This window comes from Simochromis diagramma, unplaced genomic scaffold (assembly GCF_900408965.1).
Source record: "Simochromis diagramma unplaced genomic scaffold, fSimDia1.1 OVJJ01000321.1, whole genome shotgun sequence".
Classification (NCBI taxonomy): Eukaryota; Metazoa; Chordata; class Actinopteri; order Cichliformes; family Cichlidae; genus Simochromis; species Simochromis diagramma.
Genome location: NW_024386772.1, coordinates 13,319,893 through 13,344,601, shown reverse-complemented (window position 1 = coordinate 13,344,601; position 24,709 = coordinate 13,319,893). Strand labels below are relative to the sequence as shown.

At 37.2% G+C, this 24,709-nt stretch overlaps 1 protein-coding gene across 3 annotated transcripts; it reads right to left on the bottom strand.

Moving 5' to 3' along the window:
• Positions 1-964: 964 nt before the first annotated feature.
• On the bottom strand, positions 965-24,709 carry LOC120745360 (nuclear GTPase SLIP-GC-like). 3 transcript variants are annotated; one of them, XM_040050162.1, is made up of 26 exons: positions 24,098-24,709; positions 23,881-23,962; positions 23,598-23,710; positions 16,213-16,294; positions 15,940-16,052; positions 15,580-15,618; positions 13,885-13,926; positions 13,742-13,780; positions 13,295-13,319; positions 13,081-13,152; positions 12,720-12,807; positions 12,300-12,516; positions 11,945-12,142; positions 10,470-10,676; positions 10,204-10,370; positions 4,734-4,791; positions 4,568-4,655; positions 4,317-4,438; positions 3,927-4,103; positions 3,677-3,825; positions 3,469-3,586; positions 3,251-3,359; positions 3,034-3,164; positions 2,415-2,502; positions 2,246-2,332; positions 965-1,381 (listed from the first exon to the last, which is right to left on the bottom strand). In XM_040050162.1, exons 2-25 carry the CDS (start codon positions 23,945-23,947, stop codon positions 2,250-2,252), a joined length of 2,592 nt encoding a protein of 863 aa, XP_039906096.1. In that variant the 5' UTR covers positions 23,948-23,962; positions 24,098-24,709; the 3' UTR covers positions 965-1,381; positions 2,246-2,249. The 3 variants fall into 3 exon arrangements, with proteins under 3 accessions (XP_039906096.1, XP_039906086.1, XP_039906103.1); XM_040050152.1 differs by having other exon boundaries at positions 1,307-1,371; positions 24,098-24,706; XM_040050169.1 differs by lacking the exon at positions 965-1,381 and adding an exon at positions 1,388-1,723.

The window sequence follows — 24,709 nt, the reverse complement described above, 5'->3', positions numbered from 1 at the left end:
AACTGACAAATACATCACGAAAATAAATATTCAAATTTACTTAAATTGAATCCTTAAAACTGGAAAGAATCTGAATATCACAGTATCCCTGTGGTTTAAAGGACTAAAATATAAAATCAATGTTACAGATATAAAAAAAAAAAAAATCTGTAACATTGTAGTTCTACCGCTGTATAATTTTCTGTATAACTAGGGTCTACAAATAATTAACAAATACAACAAAATGGAGAAAATAGATATCAAAACATTTTTGGACAGAGTGCTGCCCTTTTGGTTTAGACCCTCACAATTAAAACCTTAAAAACCCTGGGAGGAATTCATGCTTAAAAATCTTCATCTATCCATTTTCTTCTGCTTATCCAATTCAGGGTTGCTGGAGCCTTTCCCAGTTGTCAGGCGAGAGGCAGAGTACACCCTGAACAGGTTGCTAAGGTTATTACACTCAACTAAAACTAAACTAAAAACTAAGACTAGATATGAATATTTTAGTTAAACAAAATAAAAACAAACAACAGAAATGATTAAATGACCTCATTTGAAATACAAATCAGAGGAAATAGTTTTAGTTTCAGCATTTGTTAGTTTGATAAAAATGTTATTACAATGTGCCTGACATGGTATTGATGGACATGTTTGAGACACTGTACATGTAACAAGACAAATGGGTCAACTGTTTTCAAAAAGTGAAACATTTCTATTGTTTCCACTGGTTTTCCTAAATTTTGTCTCTGATATTTCCACTAAATACAACAGTAATTAAAAAAAAAAAATTAACAGTAAGGCAAGGCAAGTTTATTTATATAGCACAATTCAACAACAAGGTGATTCAAAGTGCTTTACAGAGACATTAAAAAACAATAAAAAAGCTTGATTTAAAATTGATTAAAAGAAAAAAAACAGTAGATAAAATCAGAACGTAACAGTAATACAAACCCAACTAAAACTAAACATTTTCAAACAATGAAAAATAAATTGAAATTGTAAGTCTTGAAACTAAACAGAAATGAAAAATAAAAATGAATGACAAAATACAAAACTAATAACACCAATTAACCTAACCCCCACACATGTTTTTGGCCTGTGGGAAGAAGTTTGAGTACACAGAGAACACCCACACAGACACAGGAAGAAAAAGCAAAGTCTACACAGAAAGGCCTCAAACTGGATTCAAACCCAGGACCTTCTCTCAGTGAAGACTGAAAAATCTAATTTCACCAAATTCATTAAAAGTCAAACACAGCATTCAAAGACAGCAGGCAACACAACAGAAATGTCTGTGGTGATATGCAGAGACCTCATGCTTTTGGTCAGTGTTCCCTCAGAGATGTTGAGTGGGTCATCAGGTTTCTGCTGTTACTGTGTGGAGCAAATCTGAAACATCCAGTAATAATAAGCACAAAGATTTTTAACACTCAGCTGCTCAGGCAAACAGAACAAGTGTCAGTACTTAAGATGTGCTTTAAGATGTCTTGAAAGCTCCTCAGGCTAGAATAGAAAATCTTAATATCTGTTGTTTCTGTTACTGTTTGTGTAGAAAATCATTTTTGGAAACACTTTATTTTAACATGTTTGAGGTGACTCAGATGTAAAAAGGGTAAAATAACAAAAATTATATGTGGTGATATTATTCAAATACTTCTTCTGTGCACAGCAATAACAAATTCGGCATGTTTACCTCAGCTGTCAGTCCGATATGAGTCAATAAGTCACTTCTGTCCAAAGACTGTGGAGAATATTCAGGGAAGTTTTTGAGCATGTCCTGAACGTTTATGTTGGTAGTGCTGCTGTTTTCACAACTGTTAGCAGTTGTTTAGCAGCTGCTAGTAAACTTCTTTTAAATTAAATCTAACATTATGGTGTCACACTTTAACACTTAGTGAAAAAAAACTCATCCAATGTAAGAATATAATCTAACATTTTATCAGAGAGAAATAAGGATTTTTAGGGCACCGGTGCATAACATTACCTGGCACAATGTTAGATAACAACCAGCTGGGTTTTTTTTTTTTTTTTTAAGCTGAGATGATGAAAATACAAGCGGACAGCTTAAGTGGCCATATGTAATTTAAAATGGTTATTTCGGATCTTTAAATTATGACAAAAGTTAATGTATATTTAGGTGCTTAGGATTGTCATCAGATTTCACCCCCTCTCTTTGAGAATTCACAGGAACTATTAAAGTAATTTAGCACAAAATGGTTAATAATAATAATTCTGTGACATGAAATAAAATTTAAATATTTACCTGGTTACTGTGATGTCATTTCTACCTCTTGACTGTGCTTAACTTCATTGTAATGTTGCTGCACAGTTTCAAGATCCCCTGAAACATCTGAAAAACAAAAAATAAATAAAACATGCTTTGGCATTGCTCAACATACATGATTCACCTTTATAGCCTATATTTTCTTTACCTGGGAGACTCTCACTCAAAGTTGATGCCTTGAGTGAGTGTTTAATGGAGTGGTCCATGGTTTCCTCCAGTTCCTTACAGATGATCGTCTAATTAAAACATCAGAGCTTTTATTACTTTTTCCAAAGTCAAATATTGAGGTTTAGAAACACCTGAAACATCTAAATTAATGGGTAGAGTGCTAGTTTAGAGTGCTTGTGGCCAGTTTATACTTCACACTCTTCAGTTCAACCCATCGTATCAGACTAAATCTTTGTAATGCTGAAAAATAAAAATATTAACAGCAGCCTCACTAATGTTTAGAGAGCAGGGGTGGGCAACTTCCAGGCTTCAAAGGCTGATGTCATGTAGGTTTTAGATGTGTCCTTGATCCAACACAGCTGATTTAAATCGCTACATTACCTCCTCAACATGTCCTGAAGTTCTCCAGAGGCCTGGTAACGAACTAATCATTTGATTCAGCTGTGTTGACCCAGAGTGATATCTAAAACCTGCTGAACACCGGCCCTTCAGGCCTGGAGTTGCCTAGCCCTGGTTTAGAGAATGTTCAGACTGAGCCAAAGCACTCAAATACAGAAAAAACAATACTTGGTCTCATTGTATGTTATAATTTGACAAACCATCAATATATTCATCTTCTTCATCATGGTCTTTTTTGCGTCCTCATACATGTTCCTATTTAAGGATACATGTGTCTCAATAGTCTTCCTCATTTTTTTCAGTGCATCAGTTCCAGAAATTTTTCGTGCATCTACAAGAAAAGAATAAACTTTGTCAAAACATTTTTTTTATGTACAATTGTGATTTATTACAGTGACAAGCTGACAGTCTTCTTACCTTCATAGCACTTTTTCATGTTTTTCTCAATTGTCTCTGTTAGACTGTTGTAGATGATTTTCTTCCCCTTTAGGATTATTTTGTTGAGTTTTGCCTTAATTTTATCCTCCTTAAAAACATGAAACATGGATGAATTAATAAACAGAATTAGTATTTGTAGAGGGAATAGGTCAATTCTGCTATAATGGACTGACAAACTGGATTGTTTCATGTCGTACCTCTGTCTGGAGAAATATCAGCTGCAGTTTGACATCTTGGTATTTTTGAATCAGTGATTTTGTGTCAAGTGAAAATCTACTGATGACTCCATTGAAAGATCCGCCTTTAACATTGTTTCTGAAAAAAATGTTTCATGATGGCAGTATTGACAAGTTTGTTTTAATCATTTTAAGTATAGTGTACAGTTTAAAATTTGTTTATTCTTACGGGAAGGTCTTTCTGAATTTTTCATCAATGCTGTCAGTCAAGCATGAAGCTAACATTGTGTTGAGATTTATGTGTTCCCCTTTTTTTGTTTGATGGATGCCGTCTTTTCTAACCACAGCCTGTAGTGTCTTGAAAAAACTAGGCTCTTGCTGAAACAAATTGGAAAACCATTTTAAAAACACATGCTCATATAAAGGTCAAAATCTGTTGCTATGATGTTAATTATAATAATTATAATTCAGATACATACATCACGGTCCAAAAAAAATTTCAGTTTTTCTTCAGAGGTTTTGGAATTTTTAACGCCTTCTGTAAGACAATGTTCAAAATCCTTGATCGCTTCATCAACTGCTCTTTTGACTTGATCAAGTTGTTCTCTCAAGTTTTTCTCGAGAACTTTACATACATCATCTGCTTTTCCAACACCCTGAAATTAAAACAGTATATTTATTTTTTATAAAAGCAGTAATAACATAAATACAACTCTCTATTTTCATTCATCATTTTGAAATTTTTTTCAGTCAGTTCCTGTCAAAAAATCTTGATAACTAAAATCTTGTTAGGTGTCAGAGTTATGGAAACATTTGAAGTTATCAATTTGTCATTAATATATTGTTCCACACAGATAACTTGATCTCACCGCTTTGCTGCACCTGGCACCTTCAATCAAAGACAGAATCCCATAAGCTCCATTCACATAGTTTATTGTCTCAGAGTGGCAGTCGTTGAGATTTTGCAGGAAGTCTTGAAGTTTGGGTATTTCTGTAAATAAAAGTAATTTAATCTAGTAACTTCTTCCTGGTTTACATAGAGGGAAAATAAAATATGATATGCATTGAATAAGATTGTTTTCTTTTAATCACAAAATATTCTGACATGCTTACAACCTACCATTGTCATCTTCTTTTACACGTTTTCTTTTCAGGAACTCATCAGCACTCACTGTGAACACTTTGAAACCTTTATCGCTGAACTGCTCCTGAAATAATGTGTTTTAATTTTAATAAAGCTTTGCCTCGCCATTACAGAAAACTGTTTGAACATCTTTAAAACTCACACTCAGTTCCTGGAATTCGTTCATCACTTCTTCCTTGGCTTCCTTGTTGTGTGCAACTCTTAAATGGATAGAAAAGAAAACTGGACTCAACATATAGCTTAATCATACAGCAACACATCAAGAAAATAGCTGAGTGTTTGTCTTTCAAAGGATTTGCATGTGGAGTGCAAGATACCTTTACCACTTCAAAAAGATGTGTCAATAAGATCAGCATAATTAAAGGACTGACCACTTCAGGCCCCGCTTTTCTGCCTTCTTTTTATTTTCTGAAGGATCGTGCTTTCTATTATTCCTGACCTTTTTTTTTTATTGTTTATGGTTTCATTCAATGGTAAATGGCCACATGCTTATACAGATTCTGCAGACCACAGTAGTTAAAGTAATAGTTCTGACTGCTAGTGAAAATAGTTTTATTTACAAATAACCCCCTCACTGAACTAACACAATTCCTCAAAATGTTTGTAAGTAAGTAAGTAAAATTTATTTATATAGCGCTTTTCACAGATAAAAATCACAAACACAGGAAATGGAAATATAAAAACAATATAACAGTAAATAAAACAATGTAAAACATCCATCCATCCGCTACCGCTTATCCTTTTCAGGGTCGCGGGGGGTGCTGGAGCCAATCCCAGCTGTCATGGGGCGAGAGGCGGGGTACACCCTGGACAGGTCGCCAGTCTGTCGCAGGGCTAACACACAAGGACAGACAACCATTCACACTCACATTCACACCTAGTGGCAATTTGGATTATCCAATTAACCTATCCCCACAAACTGCATGTCTTTGGACAGTGGGAGGAAGCCGGAGTACCCAGAGGGAACCCACGCAGACACGGGGAGAACATGTAAACTCCACACAGAAAGACCCCGGCCTGATGGTGGAATTGAACTCAGGACCTTCTTGCTGTGCGGCAACAGTGCTAACCACCGTGCCACCGTGCCGCCTCTTGTAAAACAATAAAACTATAAAAACTATAAAAACAGCATAAGAAGAAATTAATCAAATGCTTTTCTAAATAAAAATGTCTTCAGCTGTTTCTTAAAAGAATCACTGGAGTCCGTGCAGCGAAGAGACAATGGGAGAGAATTCCACAACCGTGGTGCCACAGTATGAAAGGCCCGATCACCAGTAAGTGAGTTTTAAAACGAGTGCGTGGTACCACCAGCAGTCTCTGATCTAATGACCTTAAAGCCCGAGAAGATGAATGTGGTTTCAGCAGGTCAGATAAATGTACTCTCTGCTTATATTCCTTCATATTAAATATTTTTTAAATAACTTATTTTAACATTGCATTCAACAACAAACTTAAAGGGCCAAATTGCAATATATTTCTTCACGTCAATATACAGGCTGCAAGGGGGGGGGTGACGTGGGCCGCAAGTGGCCCCCGGGCCATGAGTTTGAGACCCTGTTCTGAAGTATAAAAGGACAACGCTTTGTGATTTTCTATAAAGTTATGTTTAGCTATGTGTATACCACGGCACCTTTTTGACAAACATGCTGAAAGTGGAAAATGAGAAACATGTCCCATGCTGTACTTGAACCCACAACCTTAGACAAACAGATCTAAACTGTTTCGCATTCGTTTTGTATCGTAGTGCTAAATCACTACAGATGTAATATACTTTTGTCCACTATGGTTTTCCGGCGCTGTTTCAAGTCTGAGTCGCCACTTCCAGAGAAGAAATCAGATCTCAGAGCTCTGTGATCATTAACCACAGGTAAGAAAAAAGTTATCTGAAATAAGAGTGAACCTACAGAACGAATATGCAGCTGTGTTTTGAAGGGTTATCTGATCTATGACAGCTAGCGTCCATCATTTGGTTGTGTCAGTTGTGCTGAAGTGACGAGCTAAATGATGAATGAACGGGAGGTTTCATTTATTCGTGTGTTGCTGTCATGTTGTAATGGTAAATAAGCTGGGTGGGTTTCTGACAGTGTTGTGTTCATATCTTACGAACATTAGAAACGCTCACTGACAGAAATAGAGCTCAGACCTGCTATTTTCAATTCTTTAAATAAAAATTTCATTCAAACACTTTTTTCTATATTCAAGTGTTTTATATCTAACATTCACACTAAGATAAATACATCAGATGGTCGGTTGCGCCGTGTGTCTGGCGACACTCTTGATGGAGGACATTGAATGACATCTATCAATTCGGAACCACGATAACAGAATTCTGGCTGATTGGAGCTGGCTCGGACCTGGCTTATTGAAGAACAAGAAGTGGCTACAGCTGTTCAAAGTCCCACAAGGCTGGCTGACATGATAGACGATGGGCAGGGCTGTGAGTACACAGACTGTGTTTATTGAACGCAATATGGATAAGATCTTGGAGAAGAAGATCAGCTGAACACGGAACACACACACACACACGCATGTACACTGACACAGACCTACATTCACCCCCCCACCCCCTCCAAACGCCTTGGAAGTGTCTTCTATGTTGTGAGATGTGATGATTCATGTGCTATGTGCTGAGGTGTTTTTTTTTTTTTCTGTGTCAAACTGATCTCCCTGTTGGAGCTCAGTCTGGGGGAGTTCTTTTTTCTCCTCCCTAACCCCTTCCATTGTTATTCCTCTCTGACCCGTCTTCCCCATGTGACGTAATGTATGAAGGGTAAGATGGCTCTGGCAAGGCTGGCAGCAACCCAATTTCCCTCGGGATGAATAAAGTATTATGTCAATGAAAAATTGTACTTAGTAGTCAGTATAAGCTTTTAATGATATAAGTTTACATGTGATAGAATACTGCATGATGACCTTTTTATTACTTAGAACTGATTGTTCTTTATAAAAACTTGTTCTGATATTTTTATCTGAATCTTCCCACAGCGATAGTAAGAAGCTCAACAAGCAGTTCTGACCTCTTACCAGGAAAAAGAGCTGCTTCCCACATTCCACCACACACACACACACACACACACACACACACACACACACACACACACACACACCAATATTCCACTGAACAAATGTATTCATTATTGTATTACTTTTCTCATGTATAAATAAAGACAAGTGCAAGAACAGAGCGCTGATCACAGGGCCCCCACTCTCGTGTGAGCGCTCTGTGACCGCCCTTGCAAGTAAAACCTGCAGCGTGTGTGTGTATCCACTCTCTGACTCTCAGCTGAAGAAGTGTCATTTAGAATAAATCTCTTGACATATTATCAATCAATCAAGAGCAAATCAGGGGTCAGCATCTTGCCCAAGGATACTTGCATGCAGACTTTCTTTACTGCCCTTCTAAATTATACTGTCTATACAGAGATGCTTCCTGGTGCAAAACACTGTCCTTGCATACACCCCCTCTGCTAGGGGACAGGGAGTGAAATAAAGGTTTTATTGCAAAATTCAAACAGAAAACCGACAGGGCCACGTACTGCAAACCACTGGGCATATAACCAGCACAAAATTAACTAAACCTAAAACCTAAAGCTAACTAAGGCTAACCTCACGAGCAGTAACACCTCAAAAATCTACTCAAGCTAAGTTCAACCATAGTTAGGGGTTAACAAGCAGAGTTCAACACTATGAACAGTGTTTAGCGAGCAGGATATCATCTCAAATGTACTTCATGAAAGTATAGGTAATTAATGCAGAAACACAGCCCCAAGGGTGGTAACACTATATAATATAATTTACAAATAAACAAGACAATCAAATAAAATCATAAAGTAATGTGAAAAATTAATGTTACCTACATTATCTAAGTACAAACTGGTGTTTATCCTTTGACAATGTAACACAAGCTTTGTCCCTACCAGGCCTTGAACCTGTTCTCTGATGGTTCTGTGTAAGCAATCTTTTTTTATTTCATTGGCTGTTGCTGCATTCACACTGAATGCATTACAGCCAATACGCAGTGGCCCCCCACAGAAAGAGTAGCAGTTTACCCACTAAACCTCTCAGTGAGACACATGACAAGCTAACAAACTGTAGATGAGCCTTGTGGTGAGTATTACCTCATAGGTGGGGCCCAGACTATGGTGAGACACAGACAAACCAGTACCCAAATTATATTCAAATGAGGGATGCTGTAATAGAGTGAATTGTTGCCTTATGGCTTATAAACTGGGAAGTGAACGTGATATCAATGTGTTTTAAAAACTGTGGGGATCCCAAGAAGTTGTTCTACACATGTGTGGATTTTTGTTTGTGTAGAGCTTAAATTTAAGGTCACAAGTGCGAGTTAAAAAATGTTCTGTAAAATCTTTGCTCCAAAAGTGGTTGGTGGAATTAAACAGGGAGTGAATTTCCAGGTACTGTTTTTAAGGCTGGGGAAACCTGCAGTAAGCTTTCGTCACGACGAAACATTTCTCCCACTGAAAACACTATGTCCAGTTGAACAGAATCAACTTTTGGGGATTAACTTACTTGGATGATTGAACATGTATCTAGATGTTAAAGAAAAAAAATTCACCTGAGGATTTGTGTGCCTCACACTAGCCTCATGCTAACTCTCCAATACACATGAATGGGGAGGGATTTGAGAGACAGAAAAACTGTAGAAATGAAGTGAAATAAATATCTTAGTTTTGCAGACAGTTGCTCTGGTCAATTTGGTGTAACAGTAGGGTCTAAGTCAAACGGTGTGGGAGAAATATGGCCTAAAAGAAGGAAAGTGATTCAAAGTCGATGTGACCCTATCAGCAGAAAAGAGGAATATTTCAGTAAGTGTATAAAATTGTAAAAATCTGAATGGAAGCACGCAGCTCACAGACAAGCGACAAACGGTGTGAGACTAGTTAGCGGCTAAAGACATAGATTAATAATAAAAAAAATGGCTGCTGCTTTACAACGATCCAATGACAATACAAATAGGCAAAATGGCCGCTGACATTAACATCCATGGCACAATTTATTCTTTAACATGCAATTGGAACACCTTAAGTCTTTTCAAAAAATTTAAAAAATCCCTGCCCTTGAAATAACAACAAAGGAATAACTAGAGAACACATTTCCTAAAGAAAACTCAAGTGTGAATGCAGATAGCTGAATTGTTTGAGATGAAATGTCATAACTTCTGAACCTTTGGTTGGAAAAATATCCATTGAGCTGAAATACACCGAACCATTCATCTGAAAGTCAAAGTGCAGAATTGCTGAAAGCTGAAGTTCACAAAGTCTAAATTTTCTTTTGTCATTAATGAGCTTATTCTGTTCAGCTACTTTCAAACTCTGAAACTACTTCTTCTGTGTGAACTTCTGCTCTCATGTGAATGAGTTTGTGTATTCAGTGTACACACTGGTGTACAAGACTAAGTAATTATAAAAATTCAACTAAACGATTCAGCTGTCAGCGTTCACACTGAATTTTCTTCAAGAAATGCATTCTCTAGTAAACTGGTACTATCTTAGTCTTGATAATAGTATGTGTCTTTAATATGATTTTTGATATCAGTTATTGAGTACTTTTGCCAACACATCCAGCACTGTGTGGTTTGGTAATTCACTTACCGATCATCTGCAGGATCAGACTTGGTGCAGATAAAGTGGATTTGCTGACATTGACCACCATTTCCAATGAGGCCATGTGCACTTTTTAGGATCTCCCAGGCTTCAACTTCTGATGCTGCTCGAGTAATTTCAGCCACTATCCACACAGTAGAACAATCTACAACAATCTGAAAGAGAATCATAGAATGTCAATTTTAAATAATTACACAAAACAATGTTCAGACAACACAGGACAAAACAAGATGCAGTGGATGTGAATAAAATACCTGTTTCCACATTTCGTTCCTGCTCTTGTTACGATCACCATTTCCAGGAAGGTCCACAAGTGTGACATGCTGGAGGAGCTCATTGTGTGGCACCCTGACAGTCACACTTTTCACTAGTGGCCAAAACCACTGCTGTGCTTTATATCCATCTTCCTGCTTTGGTCCACCCTTTGTGTATATACGAAGTTTTTGAGATAGCTCTTGAGCCTGTAATAAATGAAATAAATACGATAATGCAAAACACGTAACCTGTACAATCACTGAACGTGTCTTACAAATTGGATTAAAGAAGTAGTGCAACGTAAAATATGACTGAAGAGCAACGATAACGTGTAGTGAGTATTGTAGCTTTTAGTGATACTATACCTGAATACGTACCTATACCTAACTGAATTTCTAAAACTTACAATTACAGTAAATTAGGAGCAGAAAACCCAAAATACAGCACAGGCTAATGTAAGTATGTACAACCATATGTACACTCTTGACCTCAGGAGCTAATACTGACATCTTTAGGATGAAAAACTTTTTGAAAGCTTTTTTCATACCATCTATCCATAACATGACTTTTTGTTTGTTTCAAATCCTCTAAATCCATTTCAGTGGAACTCAAATTTGTTTGTTTTTTTCTCCTTTTTTAAAGCTATTCCTTGATGAACTTGCTGAGTTGCACAGCGACTATCACTCATTCTGTTAAAAAACTAAAAAACAAAAAGAATTAGAACCTGCCCTGGTACATTTGGTTGTCATTTTATGGATTTGGAGGTGTGATAAATAAAAATGTTCTCAGTTACAAATCCACTAAACTTGCAGTTAAATTAGTCCAATTTCTATAGAGTCGGCCGACAGTAAATTATGTCAGTCCTCGCAAACTGAAAACATAAATACTTTCTCAAAGAATGCATTATTTAGAGTTTCTGAGCTTACTGTGTCACATTCCAAAGATTTCTTCATGGAGTTTAAAAATTCTGGAATATATCTGAAATGCTTTTCTTCAATGAGGTTTTTGTTTTTCCACTCTCTGAGTGCTCAGATAAAGTAGAAAAGGTCTATATAAGAATCAGTCTTTCCTATTTAAGTAGGATGGCAGGACCTGACAAGGGAGCTCAGTGTGCTGAGCTGCAGGAGGCAGCTGGAAAACATTGTAAATAAACATTCACATTTTTGTTTGTGTCTTTGGTCCTTTGATCACATCTAGTTTTCAAACTGGTCAAAAGCAGCACTGAGGTTTGATAAGGCAAGAACAGATTTGTTTTGTGATTTTGGTCTGTAGCACTTATCAAAGATGCATTATATTCTACTCTGCTTCTATTTTTTTTTCTTTCTTCATTTTTTTAATAACAGTTAAAGCCCAATTTGCATAGAGTAGGCCGTCTATAAATTATATCAATTTCAGACTTTGCAAACAAATTTCACTTAGTAAAACAAGAAACATTCTAAGTAATAGTAAGTAATAGAATAGCATTTGACCTTACTGTGTCACAATTCAAAGATTTCCTCTTGGACGCTAGAAATTCTGGAATATTTTTGAAATACTTTGGTTCTATAAGGTTTTCAGGGGATTTGTCTTTCCATTCATCTCCATACAGGGCTGACAGCTTTTTAACCATGTCCCGATAGTCATCATCACCTTTCTTGTAAGTTTTCAGTGACCATAATTCATCATGCCACTCCTAAAACAAGATAAAAACAAAAACAATCTTTGGGTTTTCTTAAATGTCATGCAGACTAACTAGAAATTATAATTATTATAATTATGTATTATATAATTATTATATACATACTTATATATACATATACTGTGAAAAATAAACATTCATTTTATTGTACCTCTTCTTTAATGAACTCAATTTCCGCTTCATACTTTAAGCTACGTGTGTTAGCCTCCACTTTAATCACGACTGAGGTGCATGCGCTGATACTTCCAGTGGGCAAAAGATTCTTCTCATCAATGATGACATTGATTAACGAGCTCTTTCCAGCCCCAGATCTTCCAAAGACACCAACAAGCTCTCTCTTGTTAATCTCTAAATCACTGATTTTATTCCTATGGAACAAGAGTTTAAATGTGAGTTAATTTATTCAACAATGAAATGTATCGCAAAATTAGAAAGCCATCTCTTTGTGAACACCTTGTGTATATGATTTCCGTTCACCAGAATGGTCTTACAAAAGAGATCTGGATCTCATATAAATAAAGCTTCATTATACCTTAAGTAAAAGGTCTTACTTAAATGTTTATATACCCACTTTATAAAAGCACCAAGTTCTTCTTTGTCGTTTATATGGTCCTTGATTTGTTTCATTATGCCTTTCACTTCAGACAATATTCTGGTGTCTGTCAAAGTGAAAGTAAAGAAGTGTTTAGCAGGAATTATGAACCATTATAAACACACAATGTGATACACTGATATCCAAAAAGGGTAATGTATCAGGTTCTTATGGACCACTTACCAAGTACTTATGGCACAAGTTGATTGTTCAATGTTTGATTTGAAATAAGAAATATTTAATATAGTACCTCAGATACCAGCAACCTGATGATAAAGTTTTTTCCTGCTATACAAGAAAAATTTCATTGGATATGTTGTTTAGAAACAAATAAAAATACCTGAGTCACAACGTCTTTTAGCTGCTGGGAAACATTTGAGGGACTCAGCCTGAAGATCCGACTTTCGCTTTCCTAAGCCACAAAAAAATATCCGTTTGTTGGCTGGGTCTCTCTCGATATCCAAACTTAAGCTCAATGGAATCATTTAGTCAAAATAAAAATATTTCTGCTTTGAAAGATGAATATCAGATGTAATAGATAGTATATATCTTACCTTTGGAACTTGTGGATGGCAAAACCTGAGGATGAATATCAGCTATACAGATCACTATTTTCATTGGCATTGTTCGTTAACAACATTTAAAGGACACTAACATACAAGTTTTACAATCAACAAACGTAAATGCAGTGATTTTTTTTATTAGCCAGCAGACTGATGAAAAATAAATTATAATAACCTTCTTCTTAGTAAACATTGGTGATACTATGAGACAATTCTTTCGCATAATTAAGTCCCAGTCCCAAAGACCTACAGAGACTGTTGGCAAACCCCCTAGCTAGGGCAAAATGTATATTCCCCAACCCCCTATGAATTAAGTTTTTAGATTCAGTCATTTATTGGCTTCTGTAGAGAGTGGTCAGTCTCTATAAACCAGAGAATGGAGCTTTACTTTGTCTCAGGCAGTTGGCCCAAATGTCTGAAGTTCAGTATAACCCTTACCTGACCCACATCAGCTGCTTCTTCATGCTCCTGTTCACGCTGCAGATAAAAAGTGCAAAGCAGTGTTTAATATTAAGCTCTTAAACATGTATTTGTCATGTGGACATTAAATCTGAAGGGGAAAAAAACTGTTTTTAACTTACTTGGAAAAAAACAATTGGTTCCTGATTTGAGTTTTGTTCTTCCTATCACAATCAAAACAATTAAAATCTACATTAGTTAAGAATTAATACAATTAAATATAATTACTGCCAGTGAAACATTGTCACCAGTGGGTCACTTGGTGTTTGCTTTCTGCATTAGAGTATGACTTCTTGTTCCAACACACAGTGGTGTTTTTGTGTAGCTTATCTGGGTAGCCAATTTAATTAAAAACTTATAACGTATTTCAAGGTGTAATCTTCAACCATTCACTCAGGAACACAGAATTGGAGACTCGACTTCACACCCTTAAACATCCCGTAGCTAGCCAGGCCCCTTTAGCCGGGGCACAGCCGAAGGTAGTGTAGGCCCCATTGGCTTCCTCTGGCAGATTGTCCCGAGCAGTCGGGGAAACAAGACTGGGTGACAATAGGGCTGCCACGATTAGTCGACTAGTCACGATTACGTCGACTATTAAAATTGTTGACGACTGATTTAATAGTCGACACGTCGTTTGAAGCTTTGTAAGATCCCAAAAGACGCAGGAATGAGTAGTAGGATTTAAGAGTGTAATAACGGACTGAAACAGAAGATGGCAGCACTGCATGTACAAGGATGCCAGCTGCCGTTAAACCCCGAAGAAGAAGAAGTAGCTGTGTCCCAGAATTCATAGCGCGATCCAGCTCAGTTTCCAACAATGGCGGCAGCTAGTTAGTGTTAACATTACTCTTATTATTCTTTCTGGGTCACAAAATAAACATTTAACATGTTTTCAGGCAAGAATGTAGCTGTGTAAACCTCAAATGTCTGCTCAGTTTATCAAGACACCACATATTTTCAAAAGCGCTCCGACGTTTTTGGAGGCGTCTGTTACCCACTAGCTCGATAGCGAGCCAGGGGCAAGGCTCACTAGAGCCCGTGAGAACACTGGACTCCCGGCAAATCGTTTTCAAACCCACCGCCGTCTTTCGCTACTCAGGTTAAACATGATATATAAGTCATTTAGATAACTTAAAATTTTTATTGTTTGGCCTTTTTTTAGTATTTTATTTGTTCCTGAGTAAATCAGTTTGGCTGAGATTAAAGTTATAGTTTTTACACAGCTGAATAAAAGTCAAGCAGACAGCTGATTATCAGAAGTGTGAGATGCTCGAGAATATACTCCGGTGTCCTGTTATATTTTAGATAGCAAGGAGTTTATTAAACTCCACCGAAACAATCTGCAAATTTCATTAAAATTTAATAAACTATCATCTTGTCTTTATTTTTAGTTAGCACATACCTTAAACACTTAAAGCTGTAAGCTAATGATAGTTATATAAGAGCAGATGCTGCTGGTGCAATAAGCTTGTACGTTTTATGTCTAATGGATGCATGATCTGATTAGTCGACTAATCGCAAAAATAATCGGTGACTAGTCGACTATCAAAATAATCGTTTGTGGCAGCCCTAGGTGACCAAGGAAAACCGAGTAAACGATAAAAACGATAACAAAATAATGCTGAAAACCGATAAAAACCCTGAAAACTATACATTTCACACCTGAGCCTCAACTCTCGCGGCCCGGTACCAAACGACTCATGGACCGGTACCGGTCCGAGGCCCGGGGGATGGGCCCGCAGCTATAGGCAACAGAATGAAACTCCATTTTGTCTCAGGTAGTTGGCCCAATGTCTGAAATTCATTATAATCCTTACCTGAACCAAACCAGCTGCTTCTGCATGCTCCTGTTTACCCTGCAGATAAAAAGTGCAAAGCCAAATAAAATACTGAGCACTTAAACATGTATTAAAAATTGTATTTCTCGTATAGATACTAAATCTCAAGGAAACAAAATAGTTTGTAACTTAATTGAAAAGAAGTGACTATTTCTTGATTTGTGTTTATTTCTTTCTAGCACCACCAAAACATTGTAAATCCATATTAGTGAAGAATTTAAAAAAAATTATGCTACATATTGTTACTGCCAGTACATTTTTTTTAATATCAAGATAGTTCTAACAAAAATTAAACCTCTGTACACTAAAATAACAATGATTGTCAAAGAAATCAATTACCTTTAACAGCTTGAGGTTATTCTTGAATATCACTCTTGGTCCAGCTTTTGGGATCAAAATATCAATTTCTCGATCATCTAGATAATACAGACTTTCCGCATTGATTTGTTCATCTGTAATTAAAAGTAAAATTGAAGAGATAAAGATTATTCTCAACTTGCTTCAGAAATTCTCGCTAATGAGTGAAAAAGCAATCCGCACAGTTCTATAAGCTGTTTTACAGTTAACAGATCAAATAATAATCAATATCTGTCAATCAGATCAATACTTTACCTTTAAATTTCTCCACCCAATCACTTAGGCGCCATTCAAGCAGTGTGTTTCTTACGAAATCATCCATGACCAAGAAATGAAACTGAAATATAAAATGCAATATTTAACCAGACAGCACTGCTTTAAAGATTAGATCTTTGTGATCAACTTCTCCTTTAATGCATCATGATCAACTTTAATCCTTTAATGCATACAGAATACAATAGAACTTTATTTGTATAGCACATTCAAAACCAGCGGTACACCAAAGTGTTTTACAGTAATACAATAATTTAAAGAAAGGAAACTAACAGGGAATAAATACACCAACAGGCGGAGAGCACTAATTAGCTGCAGCGCAGTGAAAATATGCAAAAGAAAATACAAACACAACTCGACTAGGAGATTATTCAGCAATAAAATAAAATAAAATCATTAAAACTCTAAAAGAACATTTGCAGGATACAAATACTAACTAGGGAAGGCTAAATCGAATTAAAAAGGTTTTCAACCGCGATTTAAAAGATTGAACTGATTCAGACTCAGGAATAGCAAAATAGGAAGATTATTTCAGAGTTTGGGTGCAGCTATGGCAAAAGCACGATCCCCTCTGGTCTTCAACCGTGCCCTAGGTTGCACTAAGAGCAACAGGCCCATCTACTAGGAGTGTACAAGCTGCGAAGTTCAACAAGATAGCTGGGAGCAATGTTATTTATAATTTTAAAGGTAACCAATAGTCATTTAAAATCAATACGGTATTTGATGGGAAGCCAATGAAGGTCAGCGAGGATAGGGGTGATAGAATCAAACCTGCCAGTTCCAGTTAAGAGGCGTGCAGCCGCATTTTTAACAAGCCGAAGTCTGCGGAGAAGGGGATTGGAGGCTGATAGAAGTAACTTTTAAGTTTAAACTGCAGATGTCTATTATTAAAAGATACCTCCGTTATAAAGCTTTCAAATGTATTAAAATGTTCATATATTTTTGTATCACATGCCATTACATCCTGACACACACACACACACACACACACACACACACACACACACACACACACACACACACACACACACACACATACTAAGTAAGCTTGAAAAACAGGAAATGCTATGCAACTGTCTCTTGGTATAAATAAATCTGACTGCAATGCCTCGGTTGTGAGTATCACTCGATCACTCACCCGTGCACGTAGCTCTATAAAACTCATTTTGACTGTCTTGTATTCCTTCATCGTATTTAAAAATGTCACACACCACTGACATTTAATTGGTCCTCCGAGCCGGAGAGTTGACTGATATTATTATATCATCTAACTGTCCACAGACGGAGTCATCGGATCCTGACGTTGTGATCGCCTGCACTGCAAACGCTCGCTTCCAGGAAGACGAGGAAAGCCCAGAGTCGTAAAAATTCGTCTACTGGCCAGTGTTTTAGACAGGCTTCACGGCGGCAGGACTCGATTACACCGGGAAAGAACACAGCGCTACTTTGAAGGTGAATATAACACAGTCATGAACATCATGCGTTTAGAATAAATCGACTTTAGAACGACACTCACAACCGTAGAATCCTGTGTGGATAATAAGAGAATCCTGTGTGGATAATAAGAGAATCCTGTGTGGATACTAAGAGAGGTCCTGTGTGGACCGAAGGTTAGAAAGTAACCTATAAGACGGGATTGCACTTCCTGTGTGGATCGCACCCGCTAAACACTTTAACAAGGGCAGGTTAGAAAGTAACCTATAAGACGGGATTGCATTTCCTGTGTGGATCGCACCCGCTAAAAACTTTAATAAGGGAAGGAGTGTCGAGTAAAAGCAGGTTTTTTTAAGCGCGTAATGTATGTGTGTAAAGAGTAAGTACGCCTTTGAATAGAGACTCTAGGTCTCTGTACTACTCTTCTGTTTCCCTGTGAGGTATTGTGTGGTGGGGAAGAGGAAAGGTTGCGCTTCATCGCACAAAATTGAGGCCGCCCTGAGTTTAGCTCAGGGTAGAAGGCTGCCTCAATAACCTCCTCCAACCCTAGTACCACCAAGCCCCATAGTGTGTGTTGGCAGTATTAATAAATAAGGAAAAAGAATTTATAATGTTGAACATTTAACTTTGCTAAATGACACTCTAGTTGAAAATGTACCCGCAAGTGACTAGAAGTTGATAAGATGCAAAATATTTGAACAACAGCAGGGAATGATAGAAGTAACTTTTAAGTTTAAACTGCAGATGTCTATTATTAAAAGATACCTCCGTTATAAAGCTTTCAAATGTATTAAAATGTTCATATATTTTTGTATCACATGCCATTACATCCTGACACACACACACACACACACACACACACACACACACACACACACACACACACACACACACACACACACACACACACACACACACATACTAAGTAAGCTTGAAAAACAGGAAATGCTATGCAACTGTCTCTTGGTATAAATAAATCTGACTGCAATGCCTCGGTTGTGAGTATCACTCGATCACTCACCCGTGCACGTAGCTCTATAAAACTCATTTTGACTGTCTTGTATTCCTTCATCGTATTTAAAAATGTCACACACCACTGACAGAGGCCAAAATAGAGGGAGTTACAGTAGTCTAATCTAGATGCAATAAAGGCATGGATAAATTTCTCAAGGTCCTTACTGGGTATATAAGGCTTGGCCTTGGCAATTTGGCGTAATTGCTAAAAGCTAGATTTAACTACAGTGGAGACTTTGTTTGTTTGTCAACTTTAAAAGAACTGTCCAAGTGCGCCACCGTCGCACTCTCATACATAATCAGAGACACTGATATTAAATTCAGATTAAAAGTTTAAACTGCTCACCTTTTGTTAGAAGTAATGCTGGAAAAGGCTGGTGAAGAAAGCAGTGAGACACAAACAGGAAACAGGCGGAAAAAATAAAAATCGAGCAAAAAGCAAAGTCCACAAATGGATACGGTTAAAATCAAACTGGAACTGTGTGGCTCAGACTGCACTATTGCAACTGCAATATAATAGAAATGTACATATACATATAATAGAAAGGTAAACCCAACATGAATAAGGCGGGAGCAGGAAAAGCAGAACGGAGAACCGAGAAAGGCAGGAAGAGGAGGTGTTTGTGCAGCGCAGATGGGAGTGGGTGGTGGTTAACCTGCCTCAGAGGAAGTGGGGTTTGTTTTTTTTGTTTGTTTGTTTAAAATCAATCAAAGGGATTAAAGTTTACAGACGCATTTTCATCTATACTTAAAATACACTGGAAAAAAAAACATTAAAAAAGGGAGAAAAATACTTTCAGCTGTTCCCTTTTTCACAAGAGCTCATCACAACAGACATGTTAAGAATTTGTGCTGCTAACCAGAATCAAATCAGGGATCTTTCACTTCTTAGGCAAACAGAAAAATAACTATATTATGGAGCCACGAACATTATTAAGTTGCCAAACTACATTAAGGTTCTTAGATTAAAAATATCACCATAGGTTTTATTATCTGCTGCCACATTGTACTGATAATAAAGGCGTGAAACAATGTTGGGTGATGAAGACTTTTTTTAAAAAGTTCTTTATTATTACTATTCGTTTCATTTCAGCGTTATTTATAGATCACCAAATTGCAACAACAACAGCCTCAAGGCTCCTTATATTGCAAGGTGGCCCTACAATAATACACACAGAGAAAAACCCAACAATCATATGACCCCCTATGAGCAAGCACTTAGGCGACAGTGGGAAGGAAAAACTCCCTTTTAACAGGAAGAAATATCTGGCAGAACCAGGCTCCAGGAGGAGCGGCCATCTGCTGCAACTAGTTGGGGTGAGAGAACGAAGACAGGATAAAGACATGCTGTGGAAGAGAGACAGAGATTAATAACAGGTACAATTCAATGCAAAGAAGTCTATTAACACATAGTGGGTGAGAAAGGTGACTGAAGAAGAAATACTCAATGCACCATGGGAATCCTCCAGTAGCATAACTAAGATTCAGGGTCACCTGGTCCAGCCCTAACTATATGCTTTAGCAAAAAGGAAAGTTTGAAGCCTAATGTTAAAAGAAGAGTTAGTGTCTGTCTCCCAAATCCAAACTGGAAGCTGGTTCTATATTGTGGGGCCTGAAAACTGAAGGCTCTGCCTCCCATTCTACTTTTAAATAATACTTTTAATATTTTAAATACTCTAGGAACAACAAGTAAGCCTGCAGTGTGAGAGCGAAGTGCTATACTACAAGGTCATTAAGATAAGATGGGGCCTGATTATTTAAGACTTTGTATGTGAGGAGCAGGATTTTGAATTCAATTCTGTATTTAACAGGGAGCTATTATACCAATATAATGGGTATAATTTAGGACATCCTGATAATAATGAATTACAGTAGTCCAGCCTAGAAGTAATAAATGCATGAACTAGTTTTTCAGCATCACTCTGAGACAGGATATTTCTAGTTTTAGAGCACAGGTGTCGAACTCCAGGCCTTGAGGGTCGGTGTCCTGCACGCAGTGGCGGTCCTAGCCTGTTTGGCGCCCTGGGCGAACATTCCCTCTAACACATAAAACTTTATGTGTGTGTGTGTGTGTGTGTGTGTGTGTGTGTGTGTGTGTGTGTGTGTGTGTGTATAAATATTAAGGATTGTACATAAAGCATAACAAACATAAAACTGTTGTCGGAACCATACTGAATTTCACCAGAGAAACATACACACACACACATGCATAGTATGCAAACAGCTACCAGACGAGAACAGGACAAATCAACAATTGACAATGACTAATTAATATTCAAATCTGCAACATAATGTATTGTTTGGAGTTTAGTCCTGTTACTGTTACTATTTTTACCATTTCTTCTTGGAGCAACTGTAACCCACATAATTTTCTTTAGGGATTAATAAAGTATTCTGATTCTGATTGTTTCAGGCTACATGACCTGCCATTATCCACTGACACATCTGCTTACCTGTATCTTTTGCTCGTTTCTCCTCTTCTTTTCTCTTTTTCTAAACTGAGCACCTGATGGCTTTGAACTTTTCTTGTCCATCTTCCATTGGTTTTAATTTTGCACTCCAGTATGACCACAAATCCACCAACCCGAGGATCACCACAACATAACCTAACAGACCTACACCTTAGTTCACAGATTCACTTTGTCTAAGGTGTATTTCTGGGATTTCACACAACCCAGGATTCAAATCATGAATAAATGATGGGCTTGGATTTACATCATTATGAATTAAATGTGCTCTGGAAGTAGCCGCCCCCTGCCCTTTCGACGGGTTGTGTGTCAGACTTTAAATCATCAAACTATAAAATATAAATTTTAAATTGTTATTGATCCCTTTACCCCCAGTCCTAAAGTGTATATTTATTTTCTTACTCTTCTTATATTTATTGTTTGTTTACTTGCACGGCTGTAAATGGAGCATCGTCGTCTCGTCTCTCTATATACTGGACTGTATGTAGCGGAAATGACAATAAAGTTTACTTTGACTTCAGCAGCGAGCAGGCGCACCGAGGGCTGTCGCGCTCACTTTCAATTTCGAAAAAACATCGGTGCAAATTATAAATCTGTGTCATAATGTCTGGTGTTTTCGTGTTTGTTGGTTTGTTTTTATTTTGTTTTATTTTGCGAGTTGGTTATTAGATGCTGCTCCAGCCGGTCAGAGAATCCCCCGTTGCCCCGCCCTCTCCTCTCTGTGGCACAAGCAGCAGGCACACCTCGCAAACGGAGGGAGCCCTCACTCCCGTATGAGCTGGCATGACGTCGGGGCAGAATGAGTACGGACAATTTTTATTTTATTTTTTATTTTTGCCGATGCCCGTGATGCCGCCCCGAGCAACCGCCCGTGTCGCCCGTATCAACAACCGCTACTGCCTGCAGGTTTTAGATGTTTCCTTGATCCAACACAGCTGATTGAATGGCTAAATGACCTCAACATGTCTTGAAGTTCTCAAGAAGCCTGTTAATGAACTCATCATGTGATTCAGGTGTGTTGACCCAGGGTGAGATCTGAAACCTGCAGGACACCGGCCCTCAAGGCCTGGAGTTCGACACCCCGGTTTTAGAGATATTGCGCAAATGGAAGAAAGCAGCCCTACATATTTGTTTAATATGTGCATTGAAGGACATATCCTGGTCAAAAATCACTCCAAGGTTCCTCACAGTGTTAGTGGAGGTGAAGATAATGCCATCCAGAGTAAAAATCTGGTTAGGTGCCATATTTCTAAGATATTCAGGGCCGAAAACAACAACCTCTGAAATCTTTACTACCATTTTTAATCCTTACAAATACTAATAAAAATATAAATTGTAAATGTTCTCTGTCATAGTTAACAGCCCACCCTCGAACAACAAATAATATGCAACTGTAAAGTTTGACTTGCTGAATTATGGTGTATACCTGATAAATTCACTGACAATTAAAGCAAAAAGAATTGATAAATCTTGGCTCTAATTTGTTGCTGAATCAGTGTTTGTGTTTTTAGAATGGCGTATTGAACATACTCAAATGTTTTATTGCTACATAAAATGATTGTGGTTCACACAAACATGCATTCTTTTCCTCCCTGCTGTATTCATTTTAAATTATGCAAAACACTTTTTTCTTTTTTTTTTTACACAGACACACACAAATAGATGCACAAACCACAAAATTTTAGATATTCTGGTTTACAAGGTTACAAAACTGAGTTTACAACTACACATTTGATTTACAAGTACAAAATATTTATGACCACAATTTAAGCCCATAGAAAGGGTGGAGTTTTTTGTTTTTGCTCCTTAGAAAATGCAGCTTTTACAGTTTCTTCCTGCAGCAAACATAGCAATACTATTCAGGAGAAAATCTAATTTAAAGTCTCCACTTTAACTGTTTCCTGATTTGAGTTTTGTTCTTCCTACCACAATCAAAACAATTACAATCTATTAGCCAAAGGTTAGCTCCTTCTGGCAGATTGTCCCGAGCAGCCGGGGAAACAGGATGACTGGGTGACGATGAGGAGGAAGCAGAGTCTTAAGCAGAAGCTCCTGGTACTAAAATTAATATTGAATCAGTATGTAACCCTATAGGCAACAAAATGAAGCTTTCCTTTGTCTCAGGCAGTTGGCTAATATGGCAGTTGGCTAATATGTCTGAAATTCTGAAAGTCTCCACTTTAAATTAGCTGAAGACAGCTTCAACCATCTGTGTGTTGAAAAACTGTAATGTGTCCACACCACATGTTCTTGTTAGTAACAGTAACAACATTGTAAAGATAGAAATAGCAATTAGTTAGATTACTAGTTACTGAAAAAAGTAACAGCGTTACTTTTATTGCTGTTGTTCCCATCACTGATTATTACTGCCAGTGCATTTTTAAATATACAGATAATTCTAACAAAAATTCACCTCTGTATATAGCAATATTTTTTTTGAAATTTAATTACCTTTAACAGCTTGAGTCTCTTCTTGAATTTCACTCTTGGTCCAGCTTTTGTGATCAAATTATCAATTTCTCGATCATCAAGCTCATACAGACTTTCAGCATCGATTTGTTCATCTGTCATTAAAAATAAATTTGCAGAGATAAAGTTTATTCTCAACTTGCTTCAGAAATTCTTGTTAATGACTGAAAAAGCAATCAGCCCAAATCTATGAGCTGTTTTACAGTTAACAGTTCACATCAGTATCAATATCTGTACCCATCACATATTTACGTTAATACTTTACCTTTAAATTTTTCCACCCACTCACTTAGCCCCCATTCAACCAGTTTGGTTCTTACGAAATCATCCATGACCAAGAAATGAAACTGTAAGATAAAATGCAATATTTAACCAGACAGCACTGCTTTAAAGATTAGACATTTGTGAACAGCTTCTCCTTTAATGTATATATAATCAGAGACACTGATATTAAATTCAGATTAAAAGTTCAAACTGCTTACCTTTTGTTAGAAGTAACGCAGGAAAAGGCTGCTGAGGGAGATGTGAGGGAAGCAGTGAGACACAAACAGGAAACAGGCGGGAAAAATAAAAATCAAGCAAAGAGCAAAGTCCACAAACAGATACGGTTAAAAACAAACTGGAAATGTGTGGCTCAGACTGCACAATTGCAACTGCATCTATACATATAATAGAAAGGCAAATCCAACACGAGTAAAGCGGGTGCAGGCAAAAGCAGAACGGAGAACTGAGAAAAGCAGGAAGAGGTGGTGTTTGTGCAGAAGGGAGTGGCTGGTAGACAGGTAATAACCTGCCTCGGAGCAAATGTTTTGTTTTTCTTTTTTGTTTTACTTTTTAACAGAGGAGTGAAACGATGTTGGGTGATGAACACTTTTAAAACAATAATTATTAATACCATCTTTAATCCTCAAAAGTATTAATAAAAATAGAAATTGCCACTCTGTTATGTCACAGTCATCGGGCCAGCCACAACCATCCCACAATAGATAAATGCAACTGTTACGTTTGACTTGCTGAATTATGGTGTATAGGTAGTAGATTCACTGACAGTTAAAAGGAAAAAGAATTTATAAATCTTGGCTGAAAGTTGTTGC

Excerpts from the sequence above, each read along its gene's own strand:
- LOC120745360 (XM_040050162.1), bottom strand. The coding sequence starts at position 23,947 with ATGGATGATTTCGTAAGAACCAAACTGGTTGAATGGGGGCTAAGTGAG. Across the intron at positions 12,808-13,080 it reads TAAAAGACGTTGTGACTCAG|ACACCAGAATATTGTCTGAA; the intron begins GTATTTTTATTT and ends TCACTTTGACAG. Across the intron at positions 10,371-10,469 it reads GGAACGAAATGTGGAAACAG|ATTGTTGTAGATTGTTCTAC; the intron begins GTATTTTATTCA and ends ATTCTCTTTCAG.